Genomic DNA, 27,357 nt, shown 5'->3' on the forward strand with positions numbered 1-27,357 from the left:
TTTTAATAATAACAATAAAAAAAGAGAAAAAATAATAGATGTAATACATTCTAATTTTGCAAAAAGAAATTCGTTTTTTACATTCTATGAATGTTTCTAAAAAATAGAACATAACCTTAAGCATTCTTTATTATTTGCACTTATCCTATTTCTGCAGTTCTTTTCTATTTACAAAAACCGCATTGCAAAAATTTCCTACTTTAATCAATTTTGGCATGTTTAAAAAACAATCCTATGACAATGTATCAACTTCCTTTCATTTTGCATGATATTTGTTTCCTTACCAATATTTCTAACATAACTAGAAATGGCAGAAAGTTAAAGGGTTCTAATTTATGTTATTAAAGACTAATACATTTTAAAAATGGGGAAAAAAACTTGGACAACACACCGAATTGCATACAGAATCAAGATAAAATATGTTTCTTCAATATCAATTCACATAACAAGTGCATAAATGACACAAAGTGCATTTAATAACTTTCTGACTAGGATGCATACGAAATTTATATTATAGTTCAAAACTCAGTACTGCAATTACTAACACACAGGGCAAAATAAATAAGCATCTTGTATATTTGCAACATGATTTGGAGTTTTTTGAGGTTGAATTAAAGATATATTTTTAAATCACCAGTACCCGCATACACATAAAAGTGTTCAGAATGAATTGCACGTAAGAATACACAATAATAATATTTTTAAATCACCAGTACTGCATACACATAAAAGTGTTCAGAATGAATTGCACGTAAGAATACACAATAATAAATTAAAAGTTGATTCTTCTTAAATTGGTCAGATTAATTCAGAAAAAAAGTATATATACATACAGTGGACTTGCATCAATTCAATGTCTGATATTTATAATGATAAAATATTTCACTGCAGTAGGGAAAAACGTTTACTAGAAGATTTATTGATACAGCTTCATCATACTATAAGATTTCTAAAGTTAATACTGCTTGGAAAACAAGAAAAATTCCACACAAACGTGACATGTTTATTGAATTAAAAATCTTTCAAAACTCCTTATTCTTAAACCCACAATTTGGATTTGAACTTAAACCAAAACGCATATAAACTGCAGAGCATTGATAAACCAATTAGTTGTAAGGTGGCTTACAGAGAGTGTTCCATTTGGGGAATCTAAGTTAATGTATAATTTAGAAGTTGCTCTAATCGCAGCTCTGCAGGGGTTCAAAATGTTTAAGCCCCCCCCCCCCTCTCAAAAAAAAAAAAAAACTGTCAATTTAATCACTATTTTGAACATCAATAAGCTCATCAGCTTTCCGTGTTATTTATAAGTAATGTGATACAAAATATACAATAATTTGTGCTTGATATTTTTTTTTTTCATTTCTAACTGCCTTTTAGGATAATAGTGCATTTTTTCTATAAATGACCTAAAAAACCACCCATCCAAGCATGTGGAACACTCAACTGCTTTAGATATTCAACATTTTGCTGCATGTTAGATACTATGCATACATAAATAAAATTTCTGTAGGAATTGATCTAAATATGTTCTAACAGCAAAATTTTTACTCTCAATGCAATCTTTTAGAACAGAGTTTTAAGTAACTTAAACCAAAATTTTCAGAGAAACATAGTTTTTCTTTTTTTCTCACATTAGCTAAAATTACACACATACAGAAATAAGCATACTAAAGCAACATGGTTAGACAACGTGGTCCCTGGAAATATGAACCAAAAAAGTCCACTGTATATCTATATACATGAAATGACACATAACACGGGCATGTGTACTTACACACACATTAAGTACAAGTTCTGAAACTTTGAATAACCAAAGAGCCACAAAGTTGATGCAGTGAGCACAGTGGCTACCCTGTAGAGTTCTGCAGGAACCTGTCTTGGCACATTGTTCTAAACAAGTAATGTGAAAACAGCTGCAGGTGCATCAATAGGGAGAAAACTTGTTCCTGTCCTCCTTCTTGAGGCCTCCGGTGGTCACGGAAGAAGCTCTCAACTTGTAAGAAAGGTTTTTCGCCTGAAATTGTTTGAAATTTGCGGCAAAGAGGGCCGCGGCCGACCCTCGCAGGAAAGCCGGAGCGAGGCCCAGTGACAAGGGTGAAGGGGTCGTTTTCATCAGCTGCCCTAGGGAAGCGGCAGCCAAGGGGCTCAAAGGAGTAGCTGCCAATGATGGAGCAAAACTGACTGCGGCTGCATTGGTGGGAACTTGTTTGGGATCCAGAGTTTTGTGTCTTTCAATACTATAAAAGAGTTGAGCAGGAAGAAAATCAATGTGTGGTAGAAGGATCATTACTACGCACACCTAGGCCCTACAGGTTTTGTGTTATAATGATTTTGGAATCATATGGATCATTTCAAAAATCTATAAAATATTTGGCACATTTAAATATATTTGCACATCACAATTAGTTATGACTAAATTAGACTCAAATAATACAATTTAATTATCATTCTGAAATAAAGACGCGCCATAATAGAGCATTGTACTGCACTCAAGTGTTTTTATAATAGCTGCATTTTCAAGTACAATCAGGCACTATTTTTCACTGTAAAAGCTTTGAATTAATGTGGAAAGATGACAGGAAGCTTCAAAATGCAGTATGCCAAAAATGCTGTATATCGCTAATGCAGCAATAGTTTTCTTTTTTTAAATAAATTATACACAACTTATTGTTTACGTCGGAAAAGTTGTGCGGATGATACAGATTAGTCATTTAAAGGTTTTTTACAGTAATGTATTTACTATATACACTTGTGTACAAGTTGTAGCATTTTTGATAAAAGTTCGCAGTTTTGGAAATACTTGAGACTTTTGAAGGGCTAAATTTAAAAAACAAGCATCAGAAATTAAAAAAAAAGTATTCTAATTCCTTAAAAATGGAAAAAAAAGATATTTTATACACACCTATCACGACTGTACGAACCCTGACTCTGAATGCTGCAACCACTGCACAGTTGAAGATAAATTTCTGACTTGCTCATTCAGCCATATGCTATTGTTGGGCCAGGAGTTGCTCTTTTAATTTATTTTTATGACTACACAATAGTATAAAGAGATCAGTAAATTACTAACCTTGCATTAATAAGATATTGAGCACAATTGACTGCTGCTGGGCTTCCTGTAATTGTAACTGTTCTATCTTTTGAGCCTTCTTCAGTATTGGAAACTTTCACAATTGCTCCAGATATTTGCCTAGCATAGAAAAAATAAATAAATAAAAACAGGTTTGTCCACATATTTTATTAATTTAGTTATCATGAAACAAGCAAAATAAATAAAAAATATTTTTGGAGGATATTAATGTTGATAAAATTTAAAGATATCAAAATTCAATACAAAACTATTTTAAGTGCAATTAATCCTTTAGCATTATTTTAACATTAAAGACAAATAAAAATATTCCCTAGACAAAATTTAAAGCACCAAGAAGCAAAGAGAGAAGTGCCAAAATTCAAAATTTGGAGATAATTAGAGCAAATGAGGCAATGAGAAGCAAAGGGATGTAAGTGACTAAATTTAAAATTTGGAGATAACCAGTACAAATGATAGGCTAACCTCTCCTCTGCTTCGGGACAAGAGATAATAGTAGTACCCCTAGTTGGTGCTGTTGTATAGCATGATTCAGGAATTTTTCAATGAAAGCCCACCTAGGATCTGAACTTCAAACGCAATTTACTCAAAACTTTAAATAGCCCACTTACATCCCTTTGCTTCTCAATGCCTCAAATGGTAAGAAACTATCACCTGTTTTGGAACAAGGGATAGTAATGGAAGCTCGGGTAGATGCTGCTATACAGCAGGTTTTTGAAAGAAAAAACAAAACTGGATGAAAGTCTACCCAGTAGTGATACAACATCAATGTGGATGTTTGCAACTTGGGGTCGATGTTTTTATGATGTTGAAGTTCTTTATTTGAAACAAAAATATCCTGAGAAAGAACAGGGGATACGTTTACAGTTGTGGCAAAAGATTCATTATTGATTAGTTATTGGGATATCTATCGCATTGAAAACAATTTTCAATTGTTAGTTGTCTGTAAAAGTAGACTTATATCGCAGAAAAGTTAACAATTTTTTCCAAAGAACAATGTTAACTTGAATAATGAGTGTTACTAAAGTTCTCTTAATAAAAACATCACTGTATTTATGATATTTTTCCTCTTAGATATATATGAACTTGTATTATAGTCCCCTACTCTCAGTAAGTAGTAGATTAAAAAATATATAATTTTTACATTCATAAGTGTGTACTATATTGTTACTAATGCATATTTCTAATCATTATAAATACGTACAATCTTTGAACATATTTTGAGTTCACAATGTAATTTGTATAATTCTTCCATGTAACTATGTTAGAAGTAAGTATGTAAGAACAATCCTTTGTTATATTTCCTTTCTTTCTGTTTTTTTTTTTTTTATTTGTGTGTGTGTTATCTAGTTGGAATTTTTTTAAAAATCTCTAATTGATTCTCATAATATTATTTATTTATTTGTATTCTTAATTTGAAACATTAATTATCGATTATCAATATCATTAACCTTTCTTTGTCAGTTCAAAAATGTTAGTTATTAATTCATAAGTACAGGCTGTTAATTTAATTCTAGCATTGAAACACTCATTTGGGTTTTTTCATGCAAGAATAGAATATACATTTAAAAGATTGATGTTTCTGAACACCAATGTTTTGGGGCTGATGTATCGATACAAATGATGTTTCAATTTTGAACATTAATGTTTTTTCATTGATGTCGCACCACTACTATCAAAGAGTTTGAGTTTTGCACACCTTTTATTCAACACTTCAATAAGGCCACTTACATCCCTTTGGTTTTTACTGCCAAATTTCGTAAGAAAATTTCAATTCTTGTAAGACTCTCCCAGTGTTTCAATTTTTTCTTCACAAAAGTTATTTTTCAGAACTATACAAAAATTAATAAATACCTAATTTCATTTATTTTAGTTCCTCCTTTTCCAATAATACATCCAATGAGTTCATTTGAAATGCTCATCTCAGAAGTGGAAGTGGGAGCCACGGAAGCTGCCCTGCTCAAATTCCGAACACTGTTTGCTGCAGCTAAGGAGGCCCATGCTGTAAGTTAAACACTTGAGCTTAAAATGTTAATACTGCTATATTTCAACTAAAATCATAATTGAAATGACATGTTTCCCCCTTTCTTTGCTAATTAAAGAATGAAATGAACAACTTAAAATGCATTTTGGCAACTAGATTTTCTTTGTTTAGCTACATGAGTCAAGTAATAAAACACAAATAAAATAAAGTTTCATTACAGTGGCCATATTTGGGAGACAACAAACAAAATTTAAGATAAGCCAAATTAAAGGAATAAAAAAAATAATAAGAAAATTGCAAAAATGCATATTTTACCCTTTCTATTGCTAATGTTAGATGCAAGATAGGAAATGAAAGTGTACGAATTAATTTTTAAGCAATGGAATACTTTCAATAATGAATAGAGCGCAATATATAACAAAATAACAATTTCTGGTTCTTTTATGTTTTTGACGCAAGAGCAATTTTTAAAAATATAAATATTTTATTTACAAGATGAAATGGCTTTTTTTTTTCTTTTCTTTTGCAGAAGACAAACACAAGTAAAGTAGTGATTCCATTAAAATTTCCCTAAAATTATGTAGAGCAAATTTTCCTTTTAGGAGTAAATTTGTATATACAGGGGTAGAAGTGAGACTTGTCACATATAGGACATTTTCCACATAAAATATAGGACAAATTTAGGACACATTATATGAATAACTTCGCTATGAAAAAAGAAATAATATGTATCATATATTATTTATTCTTATCAATGATTTTGTTTAAAAATACCTCAAACAAAATACCTTACATCTAAAATGACTTTCCTGTGGTTGAAAAAATAATTTTTGAAAAAAGTGTACTTTATAGACTAAATAACTAAACAAAATTTGAACAAAGATAATTTTTATTTTTTCTTCCTCACTCATGACCCAAGTATTAATTCCACTGCTCTTTGATTTTATATCTAAACTGAACCCTTTACCACTTGCATTAAGAACAAACAGAGCTTGAGAAGGATACTTTTGACGTTTTTCAGAGTTTTCTTTATGCTTGAATGTTTTAGCATGCTGCCTCAATTGCGAAAATCCACTATTGCTTATAGGCACTGAACAGTACCAAAAATGTCAAAAAACGGTGAAATCATCTTTTTCTTTAGTGCATCATGCACCAAAATTTGTAGTATTAATGTCCTCCTGGTTCAACAACTCCACATGAAATTTTGTTAAGTGATGCGATTTCGCCATAATAATTAAACTTATTACAACAAACTACGTTTTAACATCATAAGGAGCTAACATTCCACAATCCCAAAATTCCACAAGATTGCAAAAGGAAAATTAGAACATTCTGATTAGATAATGCACTGAACACAAAAACAAAACAAACGGCTGTTGCCCCCCCCCCCCCCAATGCAAAATTCTAAAACCAACTTCAGCCTTAGTTCTCAAAACTCCACCCACTATAACAGTGACATCACATTGCTGTGGCCAATGAGAGAAGATGCCTGCTGCAGAATTTAGTCAGTTGAGTTTTTTAGTTTGAAATTCGTTTGGGCACATACTTTCAGCGAAAAACCCGATGTCAGAAAGTTTATTTACTGTTCTTTTTAAAAGATATATAGGGTATAAAAGGGAATATAGGAAATATAGGACATTTCTGAAAAATATAGAATGATTTTGATGCTTTTTTGAAAATAGAGGATATATAGGACTACTTCGACCCCTGCATATATACACAGATTGTAAGGTCTTACTTTTTGGTAAAAAACGTTAAATTAACAATGCTTTTTCTATACAAGAATGGAATTGCATTTTAAAAAGCAAAAAAGAATAAAATATATATACATTATATTCGAAAGTTTATTGAGATAGAAATGTTGATGATCTACAATTGAGAAAAGAAAAGGAAGTAAAAATCTGTTATTATAAATTTCCTAAATCCCAAGATAAAAGCTAGGAGTAATTACAGTCATGGTAAAGTTATGCATGAAAGGAAAGTTTATTGCAAAGGAATGTTAATCCATGATAGTTTAAATATTTGCAATGGTCAATGGATATTCATTCGGAGGGTAGAAAGCCAGGCACAAAGGAACTAGTCAATTTAGGCCTAGAGCATATTAACTACTTTTGTGGGTTTTATTCTTGAATATTTGAATAAAAACAAAATGTTAGGTTTTAAATAAAAAAGAAAAAATAATGAAGATCAAAATTGCACTTTAGTAACTAAAAAGAAGCACATTGGTAAGATATCCAATTTTTGTAACCAAATATCATGAATCAACATTGCAGTTATGGCTAATTTCTTATGAATAAAATTTTTTTGTGAATTCAGCGTTTCAAAACGTTTTAACCGTAAAGAATAATTGAAATTTTAGACTATGATTCCAGGCTTTCGAAGGAGAAAAACGTACAGTCTTGAGCAAAGAAGAGACCGAGGGGACATGATTCAGTTGTTTAAATTTATTAAAATGAAAGATGTTACGGGGCTGAAGTTTAGCGCTGAAAACAGGACAAGAGGCCATTGTTTTAAGCTATTTAAATCTCAGGCTAACATGGATATTAGGAAAAATTATTATTATAGCAGGGTAGTGGAACCTTGGAACAGCTTACCGGAAGAGGTGGTAATGAGCAAGGGAGTAGATAGTTTTAAGAGGGCCATTGATCTTCACTGGGGATTGTAAATTGACTGGGACCAGCCTAGCTGGGCCCAGAGCCTGTTGCTGGTCGTCACTTTTGTATTTGTATAAATTATAAATAATAGTTCATTAGGCATTGTTTTCATTAAAATTCCAATAAAAAACTTGAAAAGAATAGAGCAAAACATGAGGGGCCACTGTAATGTAAAATGCATGAAAGAAGTAACACTTATTCTTGATGAAACAATATTTCAGATGATAATAATACAAGCCACACGATGGTAAAGCATAGGATAGATGAAGAGGACAGAGTAAGAGTAGGGGTTGACTACCTTGAGGTGACGTTGTGTGCCCAGGCAAGAGGGGTGCAGTGGAGGCATGCTGAAGGGTTGCCAGATGTTGTAGCTTGCTCAGCTGAGAGGGAAAGAGAGGGGTCAACCAACACACACATAACAACATTCTATATGACAGAGGTTCTCAACTTTTTTCATTAGCCTCGCGCAAACCCTATTTTTTTTTTTTTTTTTACAAAGAAATTTCAGCAGTAGCAAAGTGCAACGACAAACCAGATAGATAGAGAAGTCAGCAGAATGATGTTTAATCTTTACTAATAATAAAGCTGAAAGTCTCTTTGTCCGGAGGATGTCTGGATGTCTGGATCTCTGTGACGCGCATTGCGCCTAGACCGTTCGGCCAATTTTCATGAAATTTGGCACAAAGTTAGTTTGTAGCATGGGGGTGTGCACCTCGAAGCGATTTTTCGAAAATTCGATGTGGTTCTTTTTCTATTTCAATTTTAAGAACAAAAATATCATAAGATGGACGAGTAAGTTACGAAATTATCATAACGTGGAACTGTAACATGGGCACAAGCCAATTGGCGAGATACAAAATTATCATAACGTGGAATCGTAACATGGGTACAAGGCAATTGGCGAGAAAATTCACCATACATTATTTACGAAATTATCATAACGTGGAACCGTAACATGGGCACAAGCCGATTGGCGAGATACGAAATTACCATAACGTGGAACCGTAACATGGGTACAAGCCAACTGGCGAGAAAATTCACCATACATTATTTGTAAATATACAGGCAAACCGAAAGACCTTTTAATTTTTCTATTACGGGCAAAGCCGTGCGGGGGTACCACTAGGTTATCAATAAATGTACTTGCAAGAAAGTCAGCATTTAAGTTTTTTGACTACTAAAGAAATTAGTTTTGAATCTTTTACAAGAACAGGCAGACAATTGAGTATTATTGATGAAGCTATTCTAGAAAAACGTGAAAGGAGCAAGGCTAATTTTTAAATTTTTATATCTTTCTCATTCAGTACACATTGCATTAGTAATTTTCTACCAGTCAAATATAGAAGAATAGTTCGTACAAAAGATGCTTACATCAAAATTAAACCCAATATTTAAATGGAAATCTAGATACTTAGTAATGAGGCAATAAAAATAGTTACGGATAAGTAAAGAGTTTTACATTGAGTATTTTGATTTAAAAAATAAATCAAACATTTATTTCTTCATTTTTGACAAAGATTGAACATATTAAAGTTTAAAGAAGCTTTACATTACAAAAAATAGAGACTTCAAATTTGAACCTCAACGGTTTTTCCACAGTTCCAAGTATATTTCATAGTTGATATCAGATTTTGGTAAAATATGAAGAATCTGATCTACAATAAGTATTGCATCATAAAAAAGATGCAATACGCTAAAATAATTTATCCTACTAAGCATAATTTTTCAAATGTCATTCAACACATTCTTTAAATTTCTCTAGTTGAGAACCACTGGTTTAAGACTTTGTGGGCGTCGCCAGGGAGATTTCAAGGATAAGGAGAAGCACATGACAAAATCCAAAAGGACTGCATACATAATTATCAATGATTAACAAATGTATTATGAAGACAAAAATATAAGTAAGCATGTTGAAAGTTATTTGGGAAAAGCTGAGTAAAAATTTGAAGGGCCTAACATGTATGCATTGTGTTAAGTGAAAATAAAAATTATATGATACATTAAACAAATTCAAAAAAGCACTGTGTAATGCAAAAGCATTTTTAAGAGCTACAGCAAATACTGAAAATAATTTCAAATCAAAGAACATGAATTTTAGAACTATTGGAAGGTTTAAAAAAGAATATCCCTGGCGACGCCAAAATGGATTGCAGAGAGCATTTAAAATAGAATTTTTAAACCTTCTTAGTAAAAGAAAAAGACTCTTTTTGTTTAATGAAAGACAATACATTCACACTTAAAAATTTAAAAAAAAAAAAAATATCTTATTGGACAAATTTGGCATTAGGTGCAACTTTTAAAAAAATGAAACAGGGAGAAAAATATATACTTATTAGTAAAAAGATTCTTTGATAAGCATATATATTAAGCATTCAGAAAAAAACCTTAGGAACTTTGGGACTCTTTTCTCGTTTCAGTTTTTATCATAACAAAAATTTAATTACGCAAAAACAGACCAGCATTTTACAAACAGTATATCATACATCACCATTTAAAGATCCTTATGATAAAAAATATTCCGAAAGAAAATGCTTTATTAACAAAGCATAACATACAGATAATACATGAAATTGATTCTAAGTATACTCAGCTCAACTGTACTTTTGTTCAGAAACTAAATAGGATTTTTTACTGATAACAAATGTTTAAAAAAAAGTTAAGAAAAGTAAAAAAGTTAAAATAAACCAAAACATCTATACTGAGAAAAAAAAAAGAAGATTGATTTCAGTCATAGCATAAATTTTGAAGTATTTCCTTAGGAAATTTTTTTTGCCCTAGTTTTAATCTATACATATAATAAAATAAGTTGTGTGTGTGTGGCGCACATCTCGGGAAAACGGTAAGGCCTAGAAAGATGAAAATTTAGAAATAGATTGTAAAGGTAGATAGCCACCGAAGGCGGAAATTTTGGCGTAAAAAATTGAATGGCACAAAAAAAAAGATAGAGATGGACTGATTAATACTGCGGCCAAAATTATTTAAAAAGCCGCTGAGGGCGACAAACTTGAAGTAAAAAAGTAAACGACAAGTTAGCCAAACAGTCGCCGTAGGTGGCTGCTTGCACAGAAACGCGACCAGCTGGTGGCCGAAGGCGGCTAGTTTGTAATAAAATTGCAGCAAAATTTTCTATCAGAGGGCTTAAGCTCATTCCAAGAAAAAGACCTAATTTCCCTCTCTGTATTTTGATAGAGAGGGCTACGCACTTTTAAAATTATCAATATTCTGTTTGTACAATAATTGAAGGACCTAAATGACTTAAGAATTCTAAATTTAGGAGGGAAAAAAAAGCATTAATATATGCTACATGAAATGAATAACAATTTCAACTAAATTGGAAAAAAATAATAAATAAAATAAAGTTTTTTTTTTTTTGTCTTTATTTCATCTGTTATGTCATCTAAAATACTTAAAAAAAAAAAAAAAAAAAAAAAAAAAAATTGAAACCTAAAGCAACAGAAAATTTCTAAAAGTTTAAATTATATTTATAAAAAAGTGGGGACTATGCCAGAGTCAGCGGGGAGTAATCCACTCCCTGGTTTTGAGAAGTTAAAAGCATTAAAATAAAAATATGTGGACGGTATTTGTAGTTTTTCCATGCAATATACAATACATTAAGTATATAACTCTTTGTCCCCTCCCATTTCAGAAAAAAATGAAATGAGGGGCTTTACACGACAAAGAATTTGATGCAAATTTTAAAAAAATATCTTTTTCTTAAGAGAATACTGGAATACTTTCAATCTAATTCATAGATTTAAGTGTCAAAGTGTGGATTTGACATCTCAGTGACTTTAAATTGATGCCTGCTATATTCAACAAGCAAATTCAGAGCAGCAAAACCAATAGCTAAATTAAAAAAAAAATAATAATAATAAAACACAAAATTTAGGATTTCTTCGAAAACTAAAAAAAGTAACTTTTTTAGATTGTTAAGTAATGTAATGATAATGTTGAAACTGATGTTGGCAGATGAAACATTAAAAGGAGAAGGGAACGTTTTAAAAATCTTATTTGTCAAAGAGTGAAAGAACATCACAGCAGCATATATATCTACACAAACACTTACTCAAGCTAAACTGCATTAACTAAACTAAAATAACCAACAAGTCACACACTTTTCAAACATTAAGTATGTTGCAATGAACTTCAAATAATAACAAACATTAAACACATTGTTAATCAAAATATGATTCTAAATTCAAATATCTTAAACACATAAACAATGTTTACAATAAACTTAACAAACACAAACACACATAAATTATTTACTCAGAAATATTTGAAATTTTATGAATATTTTAAGAAATAAAACATTGCAAACAAATTTGAAAACTTCCTTACGTCAGGATGAGGAAGTGCATACTGTCCTGGTAGCGCAAATGCTTGACCACCAGAGAAAAGTAATGGCATGACAGTTTGTTTTGGTCGGTAAGGAATTGTTGCTCCTTTAGGAGGTGACTGAAAAAAAGACCTTCACAGTTAGCAAATATTCAGTGCAGCCAAAATGATGTTGAGGTTTAAAAAAAAAAATCAATTAAAAATATCATGAAATTTGATCGCTTGTTTTGTATAAAATCTTATCACAGTCTGTGGCACAAAACACTAACCATAAACATTTTGAATGTTTAATTGTTTTCTTTAAAAAAGTTTTTGCTACATGGTTATTGTATTTTAAAGACATGAATTTATGAACTGTGTTCAAAATAATACATAATCCCCTCATTACCTTTATTTTACACAATAAATACAGTTCAATCATGAAATATTACTATTTTGCAATGAATGTAGTTAATTAAGGTAAAAAAATTGTAATGGTGCACAGATAAGACATTTTGAGGTCATATAGGGCCCACTCGTTTAATTACAGATAGAAATTAAGGTGTGTGTGGGGGGGGGGGGGGCTCCAAACAAATTCGAATTATGAAGGATTTTTTTTTTGGTGCTATCTATAATACTTAAAAAGAACCTAGTATAGCTTCCGGGTGAACCACTAAGTTTTTTGCAGAAAATTTGTGCATGAATTACATGGCTTTGAAGGAAAATTTTTTTTGGTACTATGTTGTGGCGAACCTAACTGGCAGCGTCATAATGCTGTGTTTTGGGTTTGCATAGCGATCACAATGCTTAGGTTTGCCCTCACTGTAGATATCATCAAGAATAATATAGGTTTGATTTAGCAAATTAGAAGATACATGATGTAAAAGTCAAAATAATTTCATTTTTTGAAACAAATTCCTTGCAATAATATTTTGCAAAGAATTTATCTTTTTATTTAAGTAATAAAAATCATCAAAATGAAAATTAAATGAAGAAATACCTCCATCATAACACAACAAATTTGGTAGATGCATTTGGTCAAAGCTTCGGCTGTACCAGATATAGTAACAGCTCTTTCAGTAGAATTTGGAAGCATATCACTAGCTACTTGAATAGATGCACCAGTGGCCTGAAAATGTTTTTACAAAAAAAATTAATTTCATACTTTCTGAATAACAAAACAAGAACACAACTTTTTATTTTTATACAAAGATTTTTTCTCTTTTAACATTTTCAATATGGCTAGAGTACAAAGGATATATTTTTTGTTTCCACAAAAGCGTTTTAAGCAAAAGGTGATAACATATCTAAGAAGCATTCCCCCCCCCCCCCCAAGTATGAGAATTGCATTAAAAGATTTATTTACAAAGCAAAATGTTGTAAATAAATTAATATGTAATATCAGAAACATATCCTAACAGTGAGTTTAATGAATTAACTGGCTCTCATAGTCAAAATGCAGGAATTTCCTAGTTAATAATTTATAAACCAACAGTAGTATAATGTGAACATCAACATTTCTGATATGGTATTGAGCTACAAAATATCAAGCAGCAGCATTCTCAGAAGCAAAGGATAATGTACTGATGAATTCACATTGAGGTTTTTATTTCTATCTAGGTAACTGACAATTTCAATTGAACGCATGAAATTATCTGGCAGATGTTGCATATTCCTGCTTTAGTATACAGTCAGCTTCATGTAGTCGAGTTGACTGTGACAATGTAGTCGATTTCAAAAGCTTAATTGGCAACTGATTTTTTGAACTTCTTTTTACAAAATTGAAGTTTTTGATCCCTTAAAAATTTCTGAATTCATTAAAAATAATGAAAAATCATCAACAAACCTCTCTAATATCTTTGATTTTTGAACCTCCTTTTCCAATAAGTGATCCACATTGACTAGCAGGAACAATGAGGCGAAGTGTAACTGGAGGTTTTGGAACATTAGTTCCAGTAACACTAGCTTGTAAATCCTGAAAAACATAAAGAGTTAGATGATATAAAAATAGTATCAATATCGCAGAAGGGCCATCCCACGGAAAATGGTCATTTTGTCCCGTACGTGACCCCTCATGTCATTAAAAATAATACTGTAAAATATATATGAAATTTTTTTTTCTGCATAACAAATTACAAACTTATGTGTGATATCTTAAGCAAAAATTTTGTCATTATCCTACAAAATTATTACTTTTAAATGAACCGTTACTTTATGGATAAAGGGTTGACTTTTTAGTGGAATGGCCCAGAATAGCAATAGGCAAAGCAAATGAGGGCTGTAAAGACATAAATAAAAATGAAAAAAAAAAGGTTTAGAAAATTAAAAAAACTGCATTTTTTTCAAGTAATCAGTGTATAAAAAATAATGCATTATGAATGTATTAAGATATGGACTAGTAGTCATAAATATGTATCACAATTTGTTACTTTTATATTGCACTTTTTTTTTTAGTTTTCACCATTTTTTATTTAAAAAAATATTTTTTTACTTTTGACCACTGTGATTTTAGAGCATTATTTCAGATTTTATTTTTTACTTGATTGTATTATATGAATGAATATGTTCAGAGCAGAGAGCAGAGTAATAATATGAAAGACATACAAAATGTTTCATTGACAAAATTTTCGAACAAACATTAGATTGCTTTAAAAAAGTGAAAATAAATTTAAGGTACTATAAAATAGTTAAAAAACTTTCACTATAAAATAATTTTAACAGATTAACTTTAATAGTTTTATTTATGTATAACTTGCAAAACCTTTGGTCCTGAACTGTGTAGAATTAAAACTGTCTATAGTATTATTTTTGAATGAAAAAATTATCGTTACTAAACAATAAATGAATTCTTTTAAACAGAGAAAAAAACTATTTCAAACTATCATTATATGCAATCCTCAAAATTAAATAAAAGACCAATGTCCTTTTAAACAGAGATTTCATAAATAAAATTATTAAATGAGATGCTAGGAAGATGGATGATTTATTTTACTAAGACAAAATATGATAAGCATATAAAAAGTTCATTTTCCCAAGCCTTTTTGTCATGTAACTATTGGTGGATTCCAATTTCTTCCTCAGACCCAGGAGAATAGGGGGAGCTAACAAAGCGCTTATTGTTAGCCGATGCTCTCCAACCATATCTCCCGCAGAGAAAGGTGTTTGAGAATACAAAACTGTTTTTCCTCTGAAAATGAAGTTGGCGATTACTTGGCCTCTTAAGGGGTTGCCCACCCATAAACAGGTGAGTGAAAATTAAGAATAGGTAGCACGTGTGTCCACGATTTCAAAATGGCGGACGTAACATTTATTCAATCTACAAGAAAAAGAAAATCTCCGCAACATATAAAGATTATTTGTACTGCATATTTTCATTCCAAAAGAGGAAACAAGACGTACTGGTTCCGCATTAGAAAATTGACATGAAATTGTCGTGAAAATTTTCTGTCTTCTAATTTTAAAATGGTTTTCCAAAATAAAAGAATCCTCAAAACTTTTAGTAATAATGAAGTAAAAGTACTGGTGAATAGCGAATAGTTAAGCTAGTTTTATTTTTTCAACTTCTGAAATTTTTTTAATAAATATATTTTTAAAAAAATTAATAAAGGGGCCATTTCATCGAATTTTTTCCGAATGTAAGGCTTCAACATGACACTTTTTTTTTTGCCATAACTGCTTGATGTACTGTGCACATTGATGAGCACATTGTTTTATTTTGAGTTTGCATGTTGTTAGGACTAACTCAAAATAAAACGATGTGTAAATCAAACTGTAAATTAAACTTGGTTAGTCATTCAGCTTGGACACAATCTGTGAAATTCGGTACATATATTTGTTCTAGAACATAAAATCCACAAATCCAAATTGTTAGTTTCCATGTCCATTTTTTATAATTACTGAAATCCATGATGATTTTCACTGACTTTCCAGTTGCACGGGTACTCTACAATTACATGTTTGTTCAATATTAAGGGATGACATTTCTAAATGTTTAAATCCGAGACAGGTTTATAGATTGCAAGATTACTGGGTTAAGATTGTAGATGTTTGTTGTTTTTGAATAGTTACATAATTCAGTAAGCTCATTTTGTCATCAGGGACGATCCTAGGGTGTCGGCCGCCCGTGTGCAAAGACCTCATGTGCCGCTTCTTCATGTTTTGACTAATACTTAACACCCATATAAATCTTTCTTCAAATTCCTATATCAAGTTCTAATTTTAAAAAAAAAAACAGAAGAAGGATGACTTTATTAACAAGTCTTAATCTTAAGAACTTAGTTAGACCAGTTAATCAGTACGGTAAAGGTGTTCTTGTGTGAGGGTGTATATCAGCATCAAGACTTGGAACTTTTTAATTTTTTGATGAAATAATGAATCATGCTATTAATTTAAATATTTTTAAAAACATTTTTAAACTATTAGCTCAAAATTTGGTAATCGAAAACAACTTTTTTTTTTTTAATCAAGATAACGATAAGCAGCACAAGTTTGCGTTTGGTGCCTCAAAAATTGACCTTAAGCTTAGAAATATTTCGTAAATCGCTAGATTTAAACTTAATGGAACATATTTGGAGATATCTGGTGGCTAGATTACGAAAATACACCATTGAAACGAAAAGCGAGCTAGAAACTGTAAGACTCGAAATGCGGCTGAAAACTTACTCAGAAATTGCACAAAAAAAAGAAAAAAAAACAATGAAATCTATTCCCAGACGTTTAAAAGCTGCTCTTGATACTGCATGATATTCTACTAATTAATAAATTAGTAAAAAGTTAGATTATTGACTAGTTTTTTGACATTTTTTCAAAGTGTACGAAGACTTTTGTGAGATCAAGTTTCTGACACTTTTTGATTATTGATTTCTTAAAAATCTAGTTTTATTATGTTATTAAAAAATTTCATGTAGTTTTGTTGAATTCATGTAGTAAATCATAGATCTTATAATTAAATACTCAGCGAAAATATAAATTTTAACGAATGGATAATGGCGTATTTCATTGAAAATCGTAAGTGTATGAACACTTTTGGGAGCCACTGTATATGCAGTTTGAAAAGCATTCAGTAACGGGTTTTAAAAAATGTTATATTATTTTTTAAGAATTAATAAATCAGTATTTAATAAATCAGAAATTATTCTTGAAGTACATAAGGCTACTTTCTTGTGTACTAACGTTGATACTAATATTAGCTCTCTCTCTCTCTCTCTCTCTCGTTTGACTCAGGTTCCAGCTTAAGTCAAAGTTTTTCACAATAAAAATAATTCTCTGAAACTCAAGTAATCATTTTAGATGAAAATAAAACACTAACTGCTATAAACATGAAGTCGAGAAGATTCTCTGAAAATGTTTTAGTTGGTGCAGTTTCATAATTTCAAAAACTGTGTTTAAATTCTTAAACATTTTCGGTCAATCACATATTTTCAGTATGTTAGTATACAAACATAGGCAAAAAGAAAAAAAAAGTGCAAATCTAGGATACAAAATTTCATTGAAATATGTATCTTGAAATTATGAAATGCAAAATTATACATTGTAAGAAACGTAATTTTATAAAATAACTATTAATTGAAAAAAATTAAAAAGTTCAACTCTCGAGTAACAAAATGTTTTAATTCTCAATCATTATTAAAAAAATCAAGAATATATTAACCAAAAAATTTATGAACTTAATAAATGATTGATAACTTTATAATCATTTGCATCGAGAATAAAATCTTTTGCAGCTTTTTCTTTTGCGTGGAAAATAACGCACTTGACAGTTTCAGAGCTAGTTTATTTAGAATATCACAATCTATCAGTGTTCAATAGAGAGGAGCAAAAAAAAAAATCGATTTTTTTTCGAGCAATCACCATTGCTTATTGCTTTTATTTGACTGTTTTGATGTGCTATCATTTTATTTTCTCGCCAGCACCCTCTGCAGCATAACCGTCGACCGGCTCCTCACGATGCTGCTCCTCTAGCAAAAACCGCCTCCAGGTTGAGTCAATATCCTACACTTACACGCATACATACACGCACGTACAAAAAAAACACATACACACAAATGCATACATACAGACACCTACACTCATACACACAACTACCCACACACTCATACCTGCACACAGACACAAACACACACGCATACATACACACACACACACTCGTGATTGCGAAAAACATAACTTGAATTCTAGATGTCAAAATTCAAATTAATTTTTATTTATTGATTTATTTATTTATTATTATTATTATTTATTTTTTTTTTTTTTTTTGCGAGTTGCAATAGCACAGAAAGTTGCGACTGGTGAAGACTATCTTCCAATTGTGCAACGAGCTTGAAAATTCCAAAAAAAAAAAAAAAAAAAAAAAAAAATGGAAAATAAAAATTATAACAGAACTATTTGGATTTTTTTTTCCATGTAATTTTAGAAAAACTTACATGGTCTGCCCTGTATATTTATGTACCTAATAGAAAAGCTGCATAGGTTTTTAAAAAGAAAAAAAAAAAAATGAAAACTATTCAGTAAACTTTCATTACCTTAAAAAATATAATTTCTAAATTTATTAAATCGGTAATTTATCTATAAAGCTTTGCTAGTTACTTTGCATTAATTATATTTTACCCTTTGCAATAACATATTAAATTGAGGAAAACATTTGGGGGAAAACAATAAAATGGTTTAAAAAAAAAAACAGTTTAAACCACGGTTTAAACCAACGTGGTTTAAACGAAACAACCCTGTCTATTATGCACTATTTTTCTTTTACTAATAATCAAGTTGAAAGTCTCTATGTCTGGATGTCTGTAGGACCCCCCCCCCTTTCTTTCCAAATCAAAGTTCCATTCGAATGAAATAACATGAAACAGGTCTATTTTTTTTTTGGAGTTTTCAGCTTTTTTTTTTTCGCGATATAAATCAATCCCCACTGAGCAGAAAATTATTTTTCGATCGATCACTAATTTTTACCTCCGAAAAGGGAGGGAGCAAGGAACCCTTTACTTTTAGGAGTGAGGAGGCAGTCACCCCCTTTACGACTCATCCGCAGCAGGGATGTTCATTATACAAAATTAGTTAAAGGTTAGCTAAACTTAATAGCAGCTAAGCAGTTTAAAATATATTGGCTGCTCTAGAGTTAAACTAGTTATAATGGGAAAAGATAAAATGCAAATTTTTGAGCTTTGTCATCTAGAAATCTCATTTATTACATTTGATACTTTTTTAGAACGAACCAAACTCATATAGTCTTCAGAATTAAAAACCATTTTGTGCATTTTAAGTTTTTATCGTTTTGAAATTTATTTGTGGTGAAACTTCTTTAAATTAAAGGTAAATTTACCTGTTATTTTTTTTAAGTATAGACTTTCATTTAAAAAAAAATATATTGCGCTTAAAGAGAGAATAGCTTATGTTTCCCATTATCTGCTCTAAACATTGCAACTTTTTAAGCTCAAATTCAAAAGCCATTTTGAACAATTATACTGAAAAAAAAAAGACTGTTAAAAGCGCTTTTGAACTGATTACTTGCTTCGAATCACAGAAAGCTCAAAAACCTGCATCATTTGAAAAGTTTAATCCTCGATGTTAATTCGTTAAATTTATTAGCTAAACTCTAATTTTAAAATTACTATTATTTTGTAATGTTTTTCGAAAAAGCGTGCATTATGACAGAGAAGGTATGTTAAGAAATAGTCCTAAATTAAAAAATAAAATGAGTGAAAACGACTATATACTGAATGCTGTGACACATCTCTTATTTCTTTTCTACCACCCGTTGCACTGCAAAGAGCAGTTTCACGACTTCTAAGAATTTTCGAAGAACTGCGAAGAGAGAACACTGGTTCCTCTTTTGGAAGGATTGCAACAATTTGGCCTGTTATCCTTCTTCTTTTGGCGAGCGTCTATCCAGAGATTTACAAATTTTGCGTGACCAGTAATGGCGGACACATTGTACCTGCTTTTAAAGTTTGTTTCCTTTGACAAAGGAAGTGTCTACAATGGATAATCTGACAGGTGACGTCTCGAGGGACAGGAACTTGGGAAGAAATTGGATGTAGCCGTAACTATTTTGTGATATCAACTAATGGGGTAGTAGTCCAGGAAGCTTGGTGGCGAGACCCTTGCAAATGCTAACCAAACATTTATTGATATAAAAAAGGCATTGAAATAAAACATAGGAGTGACAGGTTAAAATGAAACGTAGGGGGATGTAGTTTCCTTGAATTCTTTTTCAACTACACCAATCTAGCATCAACAGCTTTTCAGATTGATTATGAATCTTGTTTTAGAAGCTATAAACTACTTATGTATTTTAACCTGTTCGGGACGAATGAGCACGTTTGCGCCAGTGGCGGCTGATTGTCCCATCCGAATCACGTGTATTTGCGTATACTACTCAAGATTCCGAGCGAAGCAAGTGTGCGGCTCGATTTCGGAACGAAATAGTTTACTATCAGATGACGTTACTTATTCATGTTCCGTCCAGATGATTGGTCTAGAACATTAGTATTTCTCTCTCTGACGTCAGAATGGGGTCAGAATGGGGTTCGTCAAGTGTCTGTGATTTATTGGATTTCATGAAAAAAAATATAAACATGTGCTAGCAAATGAAAAGGGAAACGCATACTCATTTTGAAATGGATGTTTCTAGTTTCGATTCCATTTATAATGGGATTTCATGAGAGATATTCTAGGAAGGGGTTTTACTTTTAGATTCATTTGTGTAGCCATGGTGAACACGTCATCTTTACGAGGAGGAAATATCTAAAATCGTGACTGATCCATTTATGGATCTTTCAGACGACATTGAAACTGTTAAACTGTGAGCTTTTAAAAGTGCTCAGCTTATTAACTTTCAGTGGAAGCTCAACCAGGACATATGATACTTCTTGAAGAAACATATTTATCTTGTGCAACACCAAGAAGAGCCAAATTTAAAAAGTAACTTGTTTATTATGGCTATGATATATACAATGACATATTAAAGGAAATGCTGAGAATACGCTCTTTACAATATTAAGTAGCTCATTCTACTTTAAATGACTTCTGAAGATAACATTCTAAGTCAAAGTATGAAACGTTAAACATATCGAGCTATGATATTCATGTCAAGAGCAGTAAGCCGAAGCTATCGGCAAAAACGGACAGACTCAACTGAGCTGCCGAAAGAAAACAACCAAGTCTGACTTGGGTGGAAATTGAAATGGAAGAGAATGAGGCAAAGTGGCGGGAGCTTAAATGCTATGCTACCGGCAATTTGCATATTCTGCTGACGCTATCTCGTTGCAAGAAGGAAAGAACGAATGAGAAAAAACTAATGCAAATTAAGGTTGCCAACACTTTTGGAAAATAATTTACCTCCTTTCGTAACAGAAACAACTATAAATTATTTTTATTTTAGTTCTTCATACAGTAGATACTTTTTTAAATTATACGCTGAAAAAAGAAGGCAAAGATTTTAGACGGAGATGTGTCGTTTGCTCGAAGCAGAACAAACGACTTAACAGTACCTATGAGTGTAAAATGCGCAATGCACATTGCTCAGTGCTTTGAAATTTTTCACGAGGCTTTAAAATATGAATTGCTAAAATATTCTTCAAGTATTTCACAAAAATTAAGCACAAATATTTTTCCTGTTTTGTGCAAAATATATTGTCTAATTTTAATAATCTTAGTTACAGTAAAAAACAATATATTTTGTATTTTTTTATTGTTTATTAAATTTTTTTGTTATGATTGAAATTATGACACACGTATTTTATCATATATTTAAAAATGGTTTCATTTCTATGCAAAGTGTACATTTTATTCATTGTTATATAATGCGTACTTTCCGAAACTGCGAAATAGGCTCAGAGGGAGAAATTGCCTTGGCCTGTACGCACAGTCTGCGTGTAACAGCTGCCGTCCTGAGGGAGCATTGGCTTTGGCGAGCTCCCGTCCCGAATGGGTTAAAAGCATAGTGCTTTAAAAGTGCAATTGACAATACAAAAGAGAGAGAGAGAGAGAGAGAAAGATAATAGAAAAAGTTTTTTTAATAGGAAGTAATAATATAAAATTCAAATGACTTACATCTTCAAACTTTTGAGCAACTAATGAGAAAGCCTTCAGAATTGATTCTGTGCAACCAGTGACAGTGACGATCCTTTCTGGTGATGAACCATCTGATATATTTATTTTAGCCCCACTCTATAATGGAATTCAAAAAATTATCACTCACTACAAAGAGATAAATTAAGTCTTACATTTTAACTTGCACAACATTGCAATGTTTTACAAATAAATTTGGTAACACTTTAGAATCATGTTCTTTCTACATTTACTATTACCATTGAAAAATTGACGGCACCCCAGTAAATCTCTTATGGCACTCCATTTTCTCATGGCACCCCAGTTTATAGCTATTATACACGTACATATATATTGATACCATGGACACTTTGTTGTACCCCTGCCTGTTCCTACGGCAATCTAATCTTGGTGTTGATGCACCAAGTTTGGGAACCCTAAGTAATTCAACATAAGAGGAAAAAAAAGATTTTTTCTTCATAAAAATTAAATATGAAAAAGTATTTAAAAAATAAAAACATTAAGTAATAAGCTGATGTGTGCATCACATGACTTCCTTTTACTCTAAATTAATGTCATTTCCCCATTACTGGCAATTTTTATGTGATTCAATTGTTTACTCTCTAAATATCATCAACAGTGGCCAAATTGAAACAAAATTTAAAAAAAAAAATCGCCAAATTTGTCGAAACTGGGCGACCAAAAGACTGGCGATGTATCGCCAAGTGTCCGACAAACTATAACACCTTGAGTTTACATCGAAATTAACAATGATTTTCCCCCAAGAAGGGGAAAATGAACCCCTTAGGAACATCCAAATGCAACCAAAAGGGAAGGTGCACAACTAGACCCCACCAGGAGTCTACGTACCAAATTTCAAGTTTCTAGGACATACCCTTTTTGAGTTATGCGAGATACATATGCAGCTGAACACATACGCACATAATACGTATATCACGAGAAAATTTGTTGTAATTAACTCAGGGGTCGCCAAAATAGATATTTCGGGTGTCTGTACCTTCCTAGGGATAAATTCACGTGTGGTTGGGTCGAAAAAAAAATCAACATTCATTCGGGTGAGAAAAATGGAAATTAAGGCCGATTTTTGAGTGAATTTTTTTTTGTGAATACAATACTTCCTTTTTTGTAAAAAGAAGTAAAAATGCGAACATATTTTGAGGTTTTTTGAAAATAATTTTTACTTTACAATATGTAAAAATTAGTTCTAGGTTCGATTGAAAACTGCATAGTGGAAGATTAATTCTTTTACTTCTAATCTAGAATTTTCAACAATTATAAACATTTTTATGACATATTTTTTAAAACTTAAAAAATATGCCAGTGCCTATAACTTTCCTGCCTTTCAGTAGGATAATCCTATCAATACTATATTTGGCGAATTTGCAAGATTTCTATTTGCAAACACTATTTTGAAAGTGATTCTCAAAGAAACAATTATGTTGCTCCCTGAATCTTAACCAAGATTTTTGTTTCTTTTTAAAGTTATTTCACAGGCTATTCTCATTAAAGCTCTTAAATGAATAATGCTGAAAACTTTTCTGCAGATAGCGAACAATCAATGACAAGTTTTACTTCACCATTCTCTGCACTTGGCAGCTCTGGAGCAAGTTTTGGAGTAAATTAAAACAAGAATAAAGGGATTTTCTTCAAAAAAAAAAAAATCTTATTTGTGGAGAAAAGTTAAAGCACATTTTAAGAGCGTTTTTTTTTTTCTCAAAGCATATAGGCACAACATCAAACAAAGTAAATAACTAAAGTTGACTATCACTGAATTAGACACTACTTATTATTAAAAATTGTAAACAACTTACCTCTTCTCGAAACTTCTTTATATTGTCTCCTTTCTAAAATACGAATAAAAAAGGAAGCACATTAGAAAAAATTCAGCCACTAAAACACTTCTGTAAAAAGATAATTAGAAGAATAATTCTCACCTTTCCAATAATACTTCCGACTTCCTGTAAACAAATAAATAAAAAAATTAGATTCAAACAAGCACAAATTTATGGTTCAACAAATATATACTGTTTTGAACTTAATAAAACATAGAACATAATTAAAATTAAGCAACAAAAAAGTCGGATTTACTTTTATTTTGTTGGCAAGCAGAAAATTCATAAATCATTTATTGTGATAGATATTGCATTAACAGGGAGAGCACAAGCACAAGAGAAAATTTCAAGACCCATATATTTAAATTTCCAGACAGTTTCAGGACAAAAATTACCTTGCGCCAAGGTCGACTATTGGAGTGTATGTGCTGCTGTTTTACAAGCAATACCTGCTTGCAGGGGCGCCGACTTGGAAAAATTGTTGGGGGGTCCGGATGTCACCGGGGTCTAGGAAGTATGTTAAGGCACGAAGCCCCCCCCCCATCCGAAAAAATTCAGATGTTTGTGCCTTGAAAATGCCAACTTACATATTTTTTAGGTATGTATAATTTATACAAACAAACAATATGTGACATGGTGTTTTCAAAGTAAAACAATCTAAAAATTGGTACACAAATTTTCTGCTTCAATTAGATCATGTCACTTGCCTTAAGTGAGGGACAATTTTACAGTTCCATTTTGTGGGGAGCTGTGAAGTGCCATAGCTAGGCTACGGCACTATACAAGGTAGTGCACTTGACTTGCATGGAAAGGAACTCCCAGTGGCACCGATTTATAACAACTATTAGGGGGAGGGTGCCATAACAGGGGCCTTGCCAGGAGAAATTTTCTAAAATTCGAGATAAAAAAATAGTGAGTTTTAAAGTTTTTTAAGCATTTTAGAGTCACATGACCAACATTAGAGCCTCAAAAACTCGACTCTTGGTAAATCCATCGGCACTCTGAGAAACTCGACAAGCCGACACATTTTTTGGCTTTGAAAAAAAAAAAAACAGGCATGGTATTTTCATAAAAAGCTAATTTAATTTACAGTAATAATTATGCTTTTAGTCTATTACAAAGCAGTGAATATATAGCTCTGAAAAGAGTGAAATGATATTTAAATAAATCTTAACTATCATTAAAAGAATAAAGCATAAAAGATTGCTGTCGTACCTTGATTACTATAAGTGAAATAACTAATTTAAGCTTGCTTTGAATAAGGTTTAGAGTTCATTAAATAAAAATAATGTCTCAAAATTAATGCTTTAGGGGCATTCCAAGGTATTTTTGACATTATGTAGAGTCTGTAACGTGACCTTTTTTTGCCATAACTTTTTAATTTACCGTTTGATTTGCAAATTATTTTAATTTGAGCTGGTATGTTGGTTGGTAAAGATCAAAATAAAATAATATGCTGATCAAACAGTAAATTAAAAAGTTATGGCAAAAAAGGTCACGTTACGGACTCTACATAAACGTCAAACATACCTTGGAATGCCCCTTCAATAGAGTTAAAAAAGTTAATACAGATTACTTTATTAACTCTAATAATTGAAGAAAACTATCACGTCTTCCATCACTCGTTTTCAACTAACCTGCTTACTAACGCAATAGTTATTTGTTTTAATTCAGTACTGAATGTATTTTACAATGTAACTATCTTCAAACAAGGAAAGTAAAAAATACCAACATAATTTTGTGATTTTAGAAACCATAATATGACAAATAATGTTCTTAAATTATTGAGGGGGCTCCGGCCCCCTCAAGTCCTTTGGAGTCGGCGCCACTGCCTGCTTGGCATAAATATTGAGAGCAGGTAATTCATAAATTTATTTAAAATATTCAATGTACCATAATATTCTGATAATCTGAAAATAATAGTAAATCCTTTGATAAAAGAATTTACTATTATTTTCAAGGAACATAAGTCGCTTGGAAGACATTTGGTAACAATTTTACCTGCTCCTAATTGAATTTTGATGCATATGCCAAAAAAAAAAAAAAAAAAAGGCTCATGGCATCAAAATTAGCACTTTAACCTGTTCCATCAAATTCATGAATTTAAATAAGAGTGGTAGTTTTTTTATGTCTGACCCAAAATACTTGGATTATTTCCTGATTTTCATACTTAAAAAACTCTTGATTTAAAGTTTTATTTGTAACACAAAAAGCGAATTTAGTTTAGTCACGTAAGTATATTTTCATTTTTAGTTACCACTTTATCCAGGATTTAAATTTTTAGTGAAAACAAGAGCGCAGTTTTCTAAGCCCTCAACACTACGCCAAAACACAGCTGAAAGGTTTCGTGCGAGCGAAGAAAGGTTTGCAATATTGGCTAAAGACTTCTTGTTTTCATGAAAAACGAGCTGATGTGTGCATCACATGACTTCCTTTTACTCCAATTTAATGTCATTTCCCCATTACTGACAATTTTAATGTGATTCAACAGTTTACTCTCAAAAGATCACCAACAGTGGCCAAATTGAAACAGATTTAAAAAAAAATCCGCCAAATTTGTCGCCAAGTTGGCGATTAAATGGCGATATATCGCCAAGTGCCCGTTAACTAATAACACCACTTGAGTGTACATTGACATTAACAATGATTGTCCCCAAAAAAGGGTCAAAAGACCCCTTTAGAAACACCCGAAAGCAACCAAAAGGGGAGGTGCACAACTAGACCCCACTAGGAGTCTATGTACCAAATTTCAACTTTCTACGACTTACCGTTTTTGAGTTATGCGACATACATACGTATATACGCACATACATACAGACGTCACGAGAAAACTCGTTGTAATAAACTCGGGGATCGTCAAAATGGATATTTCGGGTGTCTGTACGTTCCTAGGCATATATCCGCGTGTAGTCCGAGTCAAAAAAAAAAAAAAAAAAAACTCAACATTCATTCGGGGGTGAGCAAAATGGAAATTAAGGCTGATTTTTGAGTGAAATTTTTTTTGCGAATACAATACTTCCTTTTTTGTAAAAGGAAGTAAAAAACAGAAGTACCATTCACTTTTAATACAATAAACTTTACAATAGAGATTAAATAGCTTAATAAATACTTATAGATTATCTTTTTGTCATTAACTGAAAGTACGATTTCATTAAAACTATGAGAGAAATATTTGAACGAACTCTTCGTAATAAGCCCTAAACGGAAATATTTGAGTTCATATTTATTACCCAAAGCAGATTTTAAAAATGTGACTTCTAAAGCAGACTACAATCAGTAATAACATACCTTTCCTTGCATAATGAGACGAACTGTAAGAGTGACAGCAGGACTGACGCCATTTGTAAGAGGAGTTTGTTGATGAGGAATATGATAAATACTTTTCAGAGGAGCTTCTACACCTGATGCCAT

The 27,357-nt window shown here is 31.5% G+C and overlaps 1 protein-coding gene across 1 annotated transcript; it reads right to left on the minus strand.

Annotated features, from left to right (window-relative positions):
* Window positions 1–1,924: 1,924 nt before the first annotated feature.
* Window positions 1,925–27,357, minus strand: LOC129220115 (poly(rC)-binding protein 3-like). Its single transcript, XM_054854457.1, has 11 exons — window positions 27,235–27,357; window positions 24,049–24,072; window positions 23,926–23,958; window positions 22,097–22,213; window positions 13,890–14,018; window positions 13,044–13,172; window positions 12,068–12,184; window positions 8,025–8,106; window positions 4,943–5,090; window positions 3,071–3,190; window positions 1,925–2,237 (listed from the first exon to the last, which is right to left on the minus strand). Exons 1-11 carry the CDS (start codon window positions 27,355–27,357, stop codon window positions 1,925–1,927), a joined length of 1,335 nt encoding a protein of 444 aa, XP_054710432.1.

Source organism: Uloborus diversus, chromosome 4, assembly GCF_026930045.1.
Source record: "Uloborus diversus isolate 005 chromosome 4, Udiv.v.3.1, whole genome shotgun sequence".
Lineage (NCBI taxonomy): Eukaryota > Metazoa > Arthropoda > Arachnida > Araneae > Uloboridae > Uloborus > Uloborus diversus.